The 13,777-nt window shown below is 51.7% G+C and overlaps 1 protein-coding gene across 1 annotated transcript in view; it reads right to left on the minus strand.

The window, feature by feature from the left end:
- Window positions 1-671: 671 nt before the first annotated feature.
- CCL19 (chemokine (C-C motif) ligand 19) overlaps window positions 672-13,777 on the minus strand; it is a 22,272-nt gene continuing 9,166 nt past the window's right edge. The window contains exon 4 of the mRNA XM_010019914.1: window positions 672-692. Within this exon, the coding sequence (XP_010018216.1) occupies window positions 672-692 (21 nt within the window). The remainder of the gene's footprint in view (window positions 693-13,777) is intronic.

Below are 13,777 nucleotides of genomic sequence, written 5' to 3' on the forward strand. Positions count from 1 at the left end.
TACAGTCAGTGGTTCAGCCGAAAAAAAAAGGAAAGAGCTGTGTAGATTTATAGGTGGATGCATGGATCACATGGAGAAGGGAAGGATGGATACATGGATGGATGCATGGATGTATGGATGGATAGGTAGTTTGGACACCCAGATACCATCCTAAGCACCAAAGATGCTCATGCAGGGGTGACTTGTGAAGACAGCTGGGAGGCCAAGTGCATAAGGGAAGCCCAGAGGGAGAACAAGGATGGTGTTTGGGAAACAAGTCCCAGATATGACCCATATACCTAGTCCCCATGGAAGTGCCATCATAGCTGACATGAGGAGACAGAGCTCAGATTGTTACCAGTGCAGGTCCAGAGAGTGCCAGGGAAAGCCTCCCATCTCCAGAGGGACAGCATCCACCTCAGGAGCCGCTTCCATCTCAAGCTGTCCAGGCACTGGGAGTGGAGGAGCAGCAGAGATGTACCCTGGGGACACAGTGAATCCAAACACAAATGCTTTCAAAATGCTAAGTGCTAAGCATTCACCCAGTCCATAGCTTTCATCTTGCCTGCACATGGGATAACTGCATGGGCTCTTGCTAGAAGGTCCAAGCACGCAGCCTGGTGGAGACCCCTGAGATCACTCATGCTCCCTCTTCATCTGCCTTCCTTTCTAGTTGCCACAGACCTGCAAACTTACCCATCATCCACTCGTTCCTGAAAGAGAGAAGGGGAGTCATCACTTGCCAGGCCAGATATGCTGGCTCTCAAATAGATGTGGAGAGGGGAGGGACTGAGACATCTCTTACTGCTGCTCCATTGCAGGCTTCTCCCTGCAGGAATGGATTCTTTCTTTCTTTGCTTGCTGGGGCTGGCCTTTTCCCTGCCTCGAGGATGTTTTTGGTCTTTCACAGCCAGGAAGCATCAAGCATCTGACCACAGAGATGCTGGGAGGCTAAAGCCAGCAGCTTAGCTATTCCCAAGCACTGCTGCTCATGATGCTCTCAGGAAACGGCTGCTCTCTTCTTAAAGCAGCAGCAGCAGCACTTTGGGTGAGCTCACCAAGCCCAGGACTTGCCTGATAGATTTTATTGCACTGAGAACAGCCCTGTTGTCCAAGCACAAGTTCCCAGTGTTTCATGTTCCATGAAGCATGATGGCACTGGGGACACATGCAGTCATACTTCTTTTTGCAGCAGTGCCCACTGCATTCCCCATGCACACGTACCATAATCATAGAATCACAGAGTGGTTTGGGTTGGAAGGGACCTTAAAACTCACCCAGTTCCAACCCCCTGCCACAGGCAGGGGGAGCTTCCACTAGAGCAGGTTGCTGCAAGCTGCTGTGTCCAACCTGGCCTTGAACACTGCCAGGGATGGGGCAGCCACAGCTTCTTTGGGCACCCTGTGCCAGCGCCTCAGCACCCTCACAGGGAAGAGCTTCTTCCTTCTATGCTATGAAGTGTGATGCTGCCATGTCATTTGCACAGAGGACGTAATCTCTTCCTCACAGCAGGAACTCCATCTTCTCCTCCAGCTGCATCCAGAGCTGTGGGGACTGAAACAAGAGCAGGACACACTTCAGAAGCTTCCCTCAGGAGAGACAGACCAGAGTTAAATGTGACTCTGGGAGGTTACAACACACAGGCCCTTTCCATTAAACAAGCAACTCCCAGCCTTTGCACCACACTGGGACATCCACCAGATGTGGCAGTGGCTGAGCTCCACATAGTGCTGGGCACTGCATAGTCATCTCTGAGCTGATGGGTATGGAAGTGGTAAGGTGCTAAAAGTGCCAGGTCTGTGTCTACACATGGGATCTCCTGGAGAATGCTCAGGAGGATCTGCTGACCTGGAAGGCACTGATCCCCAGGTGATGCTAATCTGGAAGGCACCAATATATTGGAAGATGCTCAGTTGGAAAGCACTGATGCCAGGGAGGATGCTGACCTGAAAAAACACTGATTGCCTCAGGCATGCTGGGGATGCCAACCTGGAAAGCACTGGTCCCCAAGAGGATGCTGATCTAGAAGGCACTAATCCCCAGGGGGATGCCAACCTGGAAGGCATCATTTATCCAGGACATGGTGCTTTCTCCTCTATTCCAGAGCACGTTTTTCATGTTATGTTGGGCACCAGCTCAGCCAGGGTCCACTCCAAGGGCTTGGGCTGTGGATCCACACTTAGCGAGGCATCCATGGCTGGCTGCAAAAAGCATGGTGAGATACCTGCAGGAAGCTGAGCCAGTGTCAGCTCTCGCAAATTCCCTCCTTCCCAGAGCTCTCTGCTGGGTTTGGGAGCTGCTGACCAGCTATGGGCAAGGGGGAGCATGATCCCCAACTCCTGCCTAAACAACCCCAAGCCCCATCCTTCTGCAAGCAAGAGGGATGCCCAGACCCTACTTTCCCACTAGATGGCAAACACTGCCTTCAAAACAGCCTTTGGAGGAAGGATGCGTTCCTGGGGATGAGATAACCATTCCTCAGGGTAGAGCCTGAAAGGGCCTGAAGCTGCTCGGGAGTGGGGCAAGGACCCCTGGCATGCTCCTCAGTTCGGTTTTTTCCATCATTTCTTAACATGTTTCCTTTCCCACCCATCTGGCTTCTCCCTGGTTCTGGAAAACCCATGGCTTGCCCTGTACTGGTGGAGCTGAGTGCTCCGGGCATGCAGGCAAGACATTTAGTTAACCCTGCGTAGTATCTTGAACTCCTACAACCACAAAGTGAAACCCAGAAGCTTTGCTGGGAGTTAATCACGCTGTGGTTTGCAAGCCAAATATGTTCTTATTCCTCCATGCAAGCCCCCAGGTCTGTGGGCAAGCTGGGAATAAACAAAAGAGGCAGGGATGAAGGTGGTGCAGGTGGATGTACACATTCACCTAAGATCTTCTGCCAGCTCAGATGTGTTTCCAGGCTTGTGCATGTTTGTTTGAATTCAGCCCCAGGTTTTCCCATTGTCTCTGTATTAACCTTGTGCAGTTTTCTGCACGCTTGCTGCTGGCTGCGCTATTGCAGTGTGGTTAAACATGATGTGTCACAGCTAATGAAGGAGCTGACTGTGGATGGTAAATGTTTGATGTGGATAAATCAAGCCAGTTGGGCAATATCAAGAGAGAAGCATGTCACCTCAGCTCTGTCCCGTATGGGAGAGAGTCTGTGGAAGGATCAACCTCTCCTAGCATGAGATAAGGATAAAGATCCTGAATGCAGATCCCCCTTTAGATCCTCCAGGTCAATGTGTAGGTACCTTCACCTGGGGAAATAAAACAGCCCTTAAGAGGATGATTTTGTTTCTGAAACAAAGACCTTTGAGTGTCTAGGGGTGATGGCAGCCACCTCCTGTGCAGAGACACTGAACAAGAAGTGAATCATGCTGCTCAAAGCACTCTTGGAGTACCTCAGCAGGACTCTTGGTCATTCAGCAGCATCCTGCCTGCTTCTGTGGCAAACCTGGAACTGCAGGTCTCAGCTGTGCCTTCACAGGAGCCCCAGGGAACCCCAAGGCTGTGTTCCCAATGGCAGCCCACCCCAAGCATTAACCAGCTGATGGCAGCAGCTCTATTTCCTCCACAAAGCACTATGGAACCCTTCTGGCAGCATCCTCTGCCCTTGCTGCCTCCAACGTTTCCTGTCTGGGGACATCATTTGGTGTCATTTACACTTGGGTGAAAAGGGTCCTTCAGGCGTCCTGGCCAACTTCCTTCAGGAAGCAATTGTTGCCTCTTCCTCTGTGAAGGCTGGGAAGTCCTTCTCAGGGATATTTATAGTCAGAGAAAGACGTGGAAAATGAAAGAAAAAGGGTGACTGGGGAATAGAAACTGAGGGAGCTGTCAGGAGCCCGTCTGTAGCGTGTGGCTCAGTGCAGCAAGCCACTGACCCACCATGGCAATCACTGAACCACCAGCAGAGCAGGTAGAAAGCCCTCTGGCCCTTTCCAGCACAGCCATGCTCCCTGCCAGTCCTGGTGTTGGCATGTGCTGATGCCTTGGGGTGTGGGATCAGGAGCAGTGACAGTATGATGGTGTGGGGTTTAGTGCATCTCTGTGGCCTGAGGCTTCCCCACCCCTTTGGCAAACTCACAGACTACTACAGCAGCAAAGCAGCTCTTCAGCACAGATGTGGCTGCATCACTCTGGAAGGTAGGATTTTCAGCTCCAGGAGGGCTTGACCCTCGCTCCTGACCCAAGGACACCAAGTGATGGACATGGATGTCACATCTTTTCCTTGATGCATGACTGATTCCAGCTTTGTAGTCCAGGTCCTGGGAGCAGTTCTGGCCCTTTCCTGTAGGGTCAAGGTTCTGGGGGTTTAATCCTGCATGGCAATGAGGATTTAATCCACCAAGCCAATGCTTCCTGCCTCTGCATGGCATCTCTAAGCAGTTACATGCTTTAGACACAGGCAGAGCTGCACCAGAGCTAACCTGGGTAAAGACCTGCACCTCTCCCCTGTGGCCTTTCACAGGGGTTTGGCCATGAGCATGGTGTGGGACAGTGGAAACAGAGGCAAAGAGGCTTTGCCCTGCTTTTGGTAGCAGGGGCAAAGGGTCCCCCAGCACAGCCCCTTTGGAGGGCTGGAGACCTGTGCATCGCCTTCATGCCAGTTCAGATCCCCAGCAAGTGGTGGATGACAGGCATTAGTAAGCAAGGTAGCTGAAGGGGCTGGGGAGCTGCTTTTGCTGTGTGCAGAGCTGAGGGATGAGCCTCTCCAGACCCAGCTGACCTTACTCACCAGAGGGACAAAGGCAATAACCCACTATAATACTGAGAGCCTCAGCAGAAGCATCCTGCAGAAACAAACACCCAGGACTGCACAGAGAGGAGCAGGGACCCTGCAGATAGATCTGTGCTAGGTGGGCTTGTTCAGCCTGGAGAAGAGAATGCTCGGGGAGACCTTGGATCACCTTCCAGTCCTTAAAGGGGATGACAGTAAATCTGGAGAGGGACATTTTACAAGGGCAGGTAGTGACAGGACAAGGAGGAATGGCTTTAAACTGACAGAGGGAAGATTTAGATTAGAGATGAGGGTGCTGAGGTGCTGGCACAGGCTGCCCAGAGAAGCTGTGGCTGCCCCATCCTTGACAGTGTTCAAGGCCAGGTTGGATGGGGCTTGGAGCAACCTGGTCTAGTGAAAGGTGTCTCTGCCCACAGCAGGGGGTTGGAACTGGGTGAGTTTTAAGGTCCCTTCCAACCCAAACCAGTCTGGGATTCTATGGTTCCATGAAATCAGATCTGCTGGGGCTGCTTTCAGGCCCTGGGCCAAGAGGCATTCAGCCTCTACCTTACTAAACTCTCTTCACCCTCCTTGGCTGCACCCAAACTGCCTGTTGAGAATGATGCCCACCCTGGGGGTCAATTTCCCAGGGTAGTTAACCAGCCCAAAATCTGCCAAGAGCAATGCTGAGGGTGTTCCAGCACAAAAGGACATTTGCTTCAGTTGCTGTGACCCACACAGCCCTGCTGTCCTGGAGTGGGCACCACTATGTCTTCACGGGGCACTAGGACAGTCAAGAAGTTCAGACCCCTACCTGTAGCATGATTGAAGATAACTGCTGAGTTAAGGCACACACTGGGAGAATACATTGAAGGAAACACCATTGCCAGGATGGCAGCCTGCTGAAGCCAGACAGGAGGGGATCCCAGCAGACACCTAAGCTTCAGACTGGAGGAAAGACGAAGGAATCAGAGGTTTTGATGGCTCAGTGGGGTAGCAGGCTTCTCTTCCTGCAGGATTTTAGCTGTTTGCTTATTCCTCTTGCATAAGCACATTGGCTCTGCTCCAGGGCCAAGCTCTGCAGTCAATAACCTACCCTTTTTCATCATGATCCTTTAAATGCAGCAGTTCCTAAGCTGTGACCCAAGGATCTATAATGAAGATCTGACAGGTGATCTACAGAGCTGCTTCACCTCTGTAGTGCTGCCTGGTCTGCAGGGCTGGAAATCCATAAAGAGACGTAAGAGCTGACTGGGGTTGGGAACCCAGAGGAAGAGTACTAGTGTCTGGAGGGTTACAGTTTCATTTCCTCCTGAAGGCAACCACTTCGAAGAGAAATACCCAGAAAGGGTCTGCTGCCTTCACTGGAGCATCGGCTACAAAGGGAAGTGCAAGTTCCTTTTCCGCAGGCTCCAGCATGGCCCATGGCAACCGATACTGTGGTTCCCCCAGCATAATACTCCCTATACCCTTCCTCAAAGTGCAGCTGGGATACAGAAAGAAAGTAAGAAAAGCTGAAAAAAAGACAGCTGCAGAGAGACTGGGTATCAGGATGATGGGGAGCAGCAGAAGCCCCATGAGGTGCAAGGAGGGGGTGCTGCCAGGTTTGCTCTAGTCACACCAAGGGAAGCCTAGCTTCTCAGTGTCTCTAGGATCTGAATTTTCCATGTCACACACCTCTCCTACTCAGATTTGTGAGAGCTGTAAGGAGATGATTCAACCACCACTGCCCCTCTGCTCGCTGCTCGAGGCAGGATGCAGGGTGACTAAGTACCTCTCCAGCCACACAATCCATCAGCAGCAAAGGGCAAATTAGCATCACTGATGTAAGAAGAGAGAGGGCAGGACTGACGCATGGGGGCTGCAAGTGTTCCTTCAGAGATGGGCCATGAAGATGCTTAGACGTCTGGAGCATCTCTCTTATGAGCAGAGATTGCGGGAGCCGGGCCTGTTCAGTCTGGAGAAGAGCAGAGTGAGAGGGGATCTCATTAATGCAGATCAATATCTGGAAGGCGGGTGGCAGGAGGATGGTGCCAGACTCTTGTCAGTGGTGCCCAGCGACAGGACAAGGATCAATAAACTAAAACACAAGAAGTTTCTGGAGAGATTCAAAACACGCCTGGACGTGTTCCTGCGTAACCTGCTCTAGGTGGGCTGGAATAGATGATCTCTAGAGGTCCCTTCTAAAGCTAATGATTCTATGAGTCTGTGATTCAAGGGTATGAACCTGCATCATATCAATGAGAGTATTTACGCAAATGCACCCAGGGCTGATTAATCTGCAAACCTGAGCAGCTTGTAAAAAGGGGGCTAAAGTGCTGAGTTCTCCCTTGATCATTCAGATTTACCTTCACTCATGTTTTTTTCTTTTCCCCTGAAGAGTTACCAGGCTAAGTTTGTGTATCTTGTACCCAATAAAGATATTAAAAGCCTTTTAATCTACTGCTGCATAATCAGCAGCTTATTTCACAGCAGAGGTAAACGGCGCTGGTGTGAGACATCAGCTGTGCGTGGCTCGGAGCTCACTGAAAACATCCTTGATTAGCTGGGAAGCATTCAGTGACACGCACTTGCTGCAGGCTGGGCAGGCTAACCTTGCCCTATCCCTCATTCTCAGCATCCTCACATGAACACAGTCATAGAATCATTGATTTCCAATCTTCAAGATCATGAAGTCCAAACTCTACCCCAGCACTGCCAAGTCCACCACTAAACCATGTCACTAAGGGCCTCATCTACATTGTTCTTGAACACTTCCAGGGACAGTGACCCCGCCACTGCCCTGGGCAGCCTGTTCCAATGCCTGAGCACCCTCTCTGTGAAGAGATTGTTCTTAAAATCCAATCTAAACCTCCCCTGGTGCAGCTTGAGGCTGTTACTTCTTGTCCTAAATGGGCAATGCACAACATAGTGACAACTGGCCAGGCACACTAGGAGGGTGAGGTGTATTTCCAGGGTGTCATCAGGGGTGAACCCAGGGAATGGCACCAAGGAATGTGTGTGGAGGATTCATGTGATGTCAGCTCTGAACTGGTGCAGGCTGGCATGTGCCAGCACCTGAGGTTAAAACAAAGTAGCAGAGACCCATCAGGATGGAGATTTTGGCTTCCTCCCATTCTCTCTGTTTGCTGCACAAGCTCTTTACCATGAGCAGCATGGCACGTATGGATGTCTCCCATGCTCCTCTCCTTCTGCCTCCCTGCAGCCACTGCTGTAGCTGATGGAGGTTTGGGAGATACTTTCTCCTTGCTCTGGGTCTGTGTGAGAAGGGAGATGTTTGGAGTAAGGCTTGTGGACCAATCCCAGCACGTCACAGCATCCTTGAGACAGTATCTCCAGCGAAGACAAGTGTTACATGATCAAAGCAGGGCTCGCCTGGCCTGGAGGATTGTGGCAGTCTTCTGCTGGGATTATAGGACAGCACTGAAGCATTTGCCATGGCCATTGCCAGCACCCAGCACCATGGCTTGGGCTTCCTGCATGCTGCAAGGAACATCAGCATGCAGATGGCTAGGTTGTGCCAGCCACATGCATGTGTTCAAACCACACAGGAACCATGACTTTTACTGGTGATGTCCAGAGACTCAGACCTACACTTGACTCTGAAGACTTTACAATCTCATCTACATAGACCAGGCAGGCAATGAGGGAAGAGTTGATCTGTTGCTCTGTTACACAGGGAAGGAGGAGAGAGACACAGAGTGGCACACACAGACCATGGCAGGGCCACAGCAGAAGGACGAACTCATTGTCACTAAGGAGCAGAGCTCTGCAGCATCATTCCCCCACAACCAAGGTGCTCCTGGAGCTCAGAGCTGCAGCCATGTCTGCCTGACAAAGTCTCCAACACAGGCAGACGTCAATCTGCCCTGCTGGGACTGCTCCTCCACCATGGGACAAGCTGGTGTCTTTCTACAAAATGACCACAAACCCCTCTTGTCCCTCCAGAAATGGTGCTTGGAATGCAGCAACAGCAGCCGCAAGAGATTTAGATGGAGAGCAGCCCCTTACTTTGTGGCCATCTGTGAGGCTTGTCATCTTCACCTCAAGCATCTCTGTCCCCACAAATCACTCTCTTTTTACACTGAAAAGGAAAAAACCCAAACCACAAACAACCAAAACACAAAGTACTCGGTATGTGCTAGAGTGACACATCATCAGCTTTTCACTCTGCAGATGTGGTCCATTCACAGCAGCACCATCAGCCCTCTCACAGACCAGACCTGTCCCCCAACAACCTCCCTGGGCAACCAGGACTCAGCTGTTCCTCTGCTGTAAGAAGCTGAGAGGCCCATTGTGGCGAGCAGAGAATGACACAAGAAGCACACAAAAAGCCTGACCAACCTTATGCATCATGTCCTGAGCCCTGGGTCCCCCTAGATAACCTCAGGCAAAGTCATCTCTAGCTTGTTTTTCTCTGCTGTGAGTTCCTGTGGGTCTCCGGGATGCGCTGTCATGAATTCAGGTCCGGGAATGGTCCTGTGTGACAGCTAGCCTTGAACTTTGCCTGCCCAAACAAAGACAAGAAAAAGCTCAGTGGTGCCTTCCTTCTCCGTCCCAGCGGGTAGCTGGCTTTTTCTGCTGTCCGGGATTTTTCGGGAGGCAGGGACATTTGGTTAAGCATTGCTAGCACAGGGCAGGGAGCCAGGAGAGCTCTTGTTCCCACAGGACACGAGGTCAAAGGACCGTCACACTCCATCCTGGGCAGCACTCACTGCTCCTCCGCCTGCAAGCTGCTTCCCCAGGATGTGAGAAATGATGGGTGGGTGAAGCCCTCCTGGGGATGAAATGCAGGGAAGAGCCTCTGATGGTGGCCCTCATCCCAGCTTTACTGGGATCCCAGCAAGCAGGGAGTTTGTGAAGGGAAGCAGCCAGGGAGCTCCATCCGCTGGTGAGACACCATGGGAGCCTGTGGGGCCAGTCACGACACCAACATCAGCACGAAAGGTGGGAACAGGTTAATGACACTCTGTGATGATTCAGAGGAGCAGCAGTATAACTTACAAGAAAAAGTGGATGTAATAGATACTGGGTGAAATTTAGCAGTGCAAAGGACAGAGGAACAGCAGTGCTTGGTGAGGACAGAAGCTCTATTACCCTGTCTCTCTCTCTAGCTGAGACCATGATTACTTACATAAGAAAAAGGAACAGAGAAAACCAGACTCATTCTTCCCTGCCACCCCCTCCCAGCACCCAGGAGTCACTAGTGTGGGAGTTTCCCATAGTGAAGCTTGTGTGGGTCCCATGTGCACCTGCCTGTGATAGTTTTGTCCATCCCCTGGATGCTCCCCTCAAGGACCCTGTGCTGCAGGTTTCCACGACTTACCTTCAGAGGGTTTGAAAAGAGCATTCCTGATTGCTTTAAACCTGCAGTTTAAGCCTGATAATTTCAGGGATGGACACCACTCGTGTCAGGCCTGGGGACATTAGCACAGGAGCAGAAGGATTTCAAGGAGGATGTTTCAAACCAAAATTGAACAGCTAGTCTTGGATCAGCCTCCCTGAAGCAGGAGGAGGCTTTAAAAGACCTTCAGGGTTTCAGGGGGATGCAAGTACACATCTAAGGGCACTATGGAGACATGGAGGGGAGGGAGCTCAGTGTCTTAGCAGGCTTCAATGTTACACTCCCAGACTGCAGTTGAGAAGCCCTGAACCTGCTGCCCTCCCGATAGCTTCCCTGTGAAGTTTAATGGCCCTGCTAACACTGTGGCTGTGCTTGGAGCTGCCTGAAGGAAGGATCTGTCTGCCTTTCCTTTTCCAGTCCCTCTGACTGACATCCTGATAACTCCCCCCTGCCTTGCTTTCCTGTAAGAAAGGATCCACAAGCAAGTCTTTCCTTGGCAGGGCATGGAGCCAGCCTGCCTTATCAGACACAGAGGAGCCAGCCAGGGACTTTCCAGTCTTTGCTGCTGTGCCCTGGTAGGAATACCAACCTGGTACATTTTACTTGCTTCAGAAACATCCCCAGCTCCCCTCCTCTGTGCTGCTTTTGCACTCTTGGCAGCTCTGCCCCTACGGACTCCAGCTTTACTCTTTTTGATGGCTTTTTCCTGGCCCTGGTCATCCTCTGCCTGGAAATTCTTGGACAGCAGCATCTCACAGGAAGGCTGGGAAGGAAGATGTTGCCTCTGGGGCAGTGCAGAACCCTCCAAAGGGGGAATATCCCAAAGATCCAGTTACTGTGGCCTCCTCCTGCTCCCTTTGCAAGGAGCTGACAAAAGGCTCATTTGGGAATTTCTACATTGGACATCAGACTTAATTTCCTGGCTTTGCAGAGAAAGCCCTTCGTAGCAGATCCTTATGAAATCACTGCAGAACTACCTGCTCTCCATCTTCACACACACTGTCCAGAACAGGAGGGCAGCTTCTAGAAGAGAAGAAGCAGTGCTGTGCAGATCAGGACTTCTCATACTGGAATGTACTGACCCAGAAGGCTTGTGTGAGTGCAACCAGAAATAGCCTATGAGGGGCGAGCAGGAGGAATTCCTTCCCAGACTGAGCTGAAGGAGTTCTGGGATCAGGGAGAGCAATGACCCTCTTGAAGCCCTGCCAGAGCCATTGTAGAAAAGCACTGCAGGGTCACATTTGCAGAGGTTAATGCCCTGCTGAGAGAGTATCTTCTCTCCCTGCGTTTGCCTTCATGCAGAATGGGAAAGACGGCAAACCTGATGCTGTAAATGAGGCAGAGCCCCTCTGGATAGCTGGAAGCTTCTCGTCACGGCCTTGTCCAAGCTGCCAGCACAGCCCATGATGAATGGCCCCAGCGTGTCCTGGCACACCACAGCCCCCCAGCACTTACTTTAGACAGTTGCAGCACAAGGAAGAAAAATGAGATTCAGAGAAACCCAACCTGCTGTTGGCCCCCTCCATTTCATTTGCCTGTCTGTTTTCTCATCCAAGGCCACATATCTCCTTTGTTTAGGGGCATGTCTGGCTTCTGATCTTGTTCCAGATGCTTTTTTTGCTCAAGCCCTTCCTCATTCTGTTAAGGCAGTGAGCACAGACACTTCAGGGCCCGCTTTGGGTAAAACTCCCTTGACTGAGATGCTTCAGACCTTGCACCAACCCAAAAACACAGCTTCCATACGATACTACCCAGCGGGCCAGGCAGTGCACATCTCCTGCCAGCCAGCCTGTCACAACTGCATCCCAACCCATGATCCTCAAAGCCTCACAAGGGTGAGGATAAACCACTCAGGTATAAAGGTTTCCAGTTCTCTGAGCTCTCCAAAGGGAGACAGGATCCCTCAAAGGCTTCCTTACTCCATGACCCCAGAGCTCTGCCCTTGCTCAAGCCTGCCCGAGCATCAGGATCCTGGTGGTAACACCCAGATGCTTGTCCTGCATGGTGGCAGCTCTGCATGGAACCCATCCCTGAAAGGGCAGGTGGTCTGGGAAGCATATGGCAAGATGGGAACAGTGTGTCCTGCCAGCTAGTCCTCCAGCTTCAAACCAGCCTTTATTTGTCTCCGAGCAAGGCTCCACAGCTGCTTTGAAAAAGCACTTGATGCTGAGCATTTTGGCTTCACGTTTGCCCTGAAGAGCTCTTTTCTTTCCTCTCTTTGGGTTGCTTTCTTTTTTTTCTCAACCCAAATTCAGATTTTGCTGGTGAAAAGAGCAAAGGCTGCAAATGCCCTTGCCAGGAGTACACTAGCATGTGGCCCACATGGTGACAGCAAGGACACTGTTTTTCACCACTGGTGGTTCACACTCTACATTAGTGCCTGCACAGCCTGCTCCTCTTCAGAGGGAGAACATGGATGCTACACGAGAGCTGCTTCCTTCACTCTGGCTTGCCAAGATGTCTCCATGCTCCCAAGGCACCTTCACCACGTGGGCAGTAGGTCAGGTCTGGATTTGCACAAGGGTTTCTTGTGGGCATGGGCAGCTTCACACCAAGCACCCAACAAATGAGTAGGAACTTCAGTGTGTGACTTCAGTCTCCCCTTACTCTGCTCTCATGAGACCTCCCGATGCAGTGCTGCATCCAGCTCTGGGGTCTCCAATACAAGAGGGATGTGGACCTGCTGGAGCGAGTCTAGGGGACGCCATAGAGATGCTCCAAGGGCTGGAGCACCGTTGCTCTGGAGATAGGCTGAGAGAGCTGGGCTTGTTCAGCCTGGAGAAGAGAAGGATCCAGAGAGACCTTAGAGCAGCTCCAGTTTCCAACAGGCCAAGGGGGAATGGCTTTAACCTACCAGAGGGGGGATTGAGATGAGACATTATGAAGAAATTCTTCCCTGCAAGGGTGCTGAGGCGCTGGCACAGGGTGCCCAGAGAAGCTGTGGCTGCCCCATCCCTGGCAGTGTTCAAGGCCAGGTTGAACGCAGGGGCTTGGAGCAACCTGCTGTAGTGGAAGGTGTCCCTGCCCGTGGCAGGGGTTGGAACTGGATGAGCTTTAAGGTCCCTTCCAACATAAACCAGTCTGGAATTCTATGATTCCATCCTCCCACGTCCACATTCTAGAGAGGTTCCCAAGGTGACCGTCTCTGTGACTTCATGCAGCCCTCAGAGGAATAAGCATAAGGCAGAGGATGCCAACCTCACACACTGGGAACCTAGTAGTAGGCCAGAATAACAGAGAGGGGGAAAGAATTAGGAAGTCCTGGCCCTGGTCTTCTAGTCCATCCTGTGCTGAGCTAGGGCCAGCACTACTTAGAGTTTTCTGACTGGCAGTGGTCTGACCGTAAGTTTACGGCAGTGGAGATGCAACACTTCTTCAGTTGCCTCTTCCTGAAAAATGGAATTTCCCCCTGAAGCCTGACCCCAGGGACCCCGGTGGCTTCTTGACCTGTAGAAGTAAACTTAGAGAGCACTTTTTTTCACTTTCTCTCTGCAGTATCCCTCTGTGTGCTTGGAGAACATCTTATCTCTTACTGGAAGCAGGGTAAACCCAAGCTCCTTCAGCTTGTGCTTGGAGACAGGGTCATCCAGACCTCTAAACAAATGCTGCTCTCCTCCACAAGCCTCCCAAGTGGGTGCACGCCTTTCCAGAGCCCAGTTGTCCCATCCCTGGCAGCGTTCAAGGCCGGGCTGGACACAGGGGCTTGGAGCAACCTGCTCTGGTGGAAGGGGTCCCTGCCTGTGGAC

Source organism: Nestor notabilis, unplaced genomic scaffold (genome assembly GCF_000696875.1).
Source record: "Nestor notabilis isolate BGI_N333 unplaced genomic scaffold, ASM69687v1 scaffold5518, whole genome shotgun sequence".
Classification (NCBI taxonomy): domain Eukaryota; kingdom Metazoa; phylum Chordata; class Aves; order Psittaciformes; family Psittacidae; genus Nestor; species Nestor notabilis.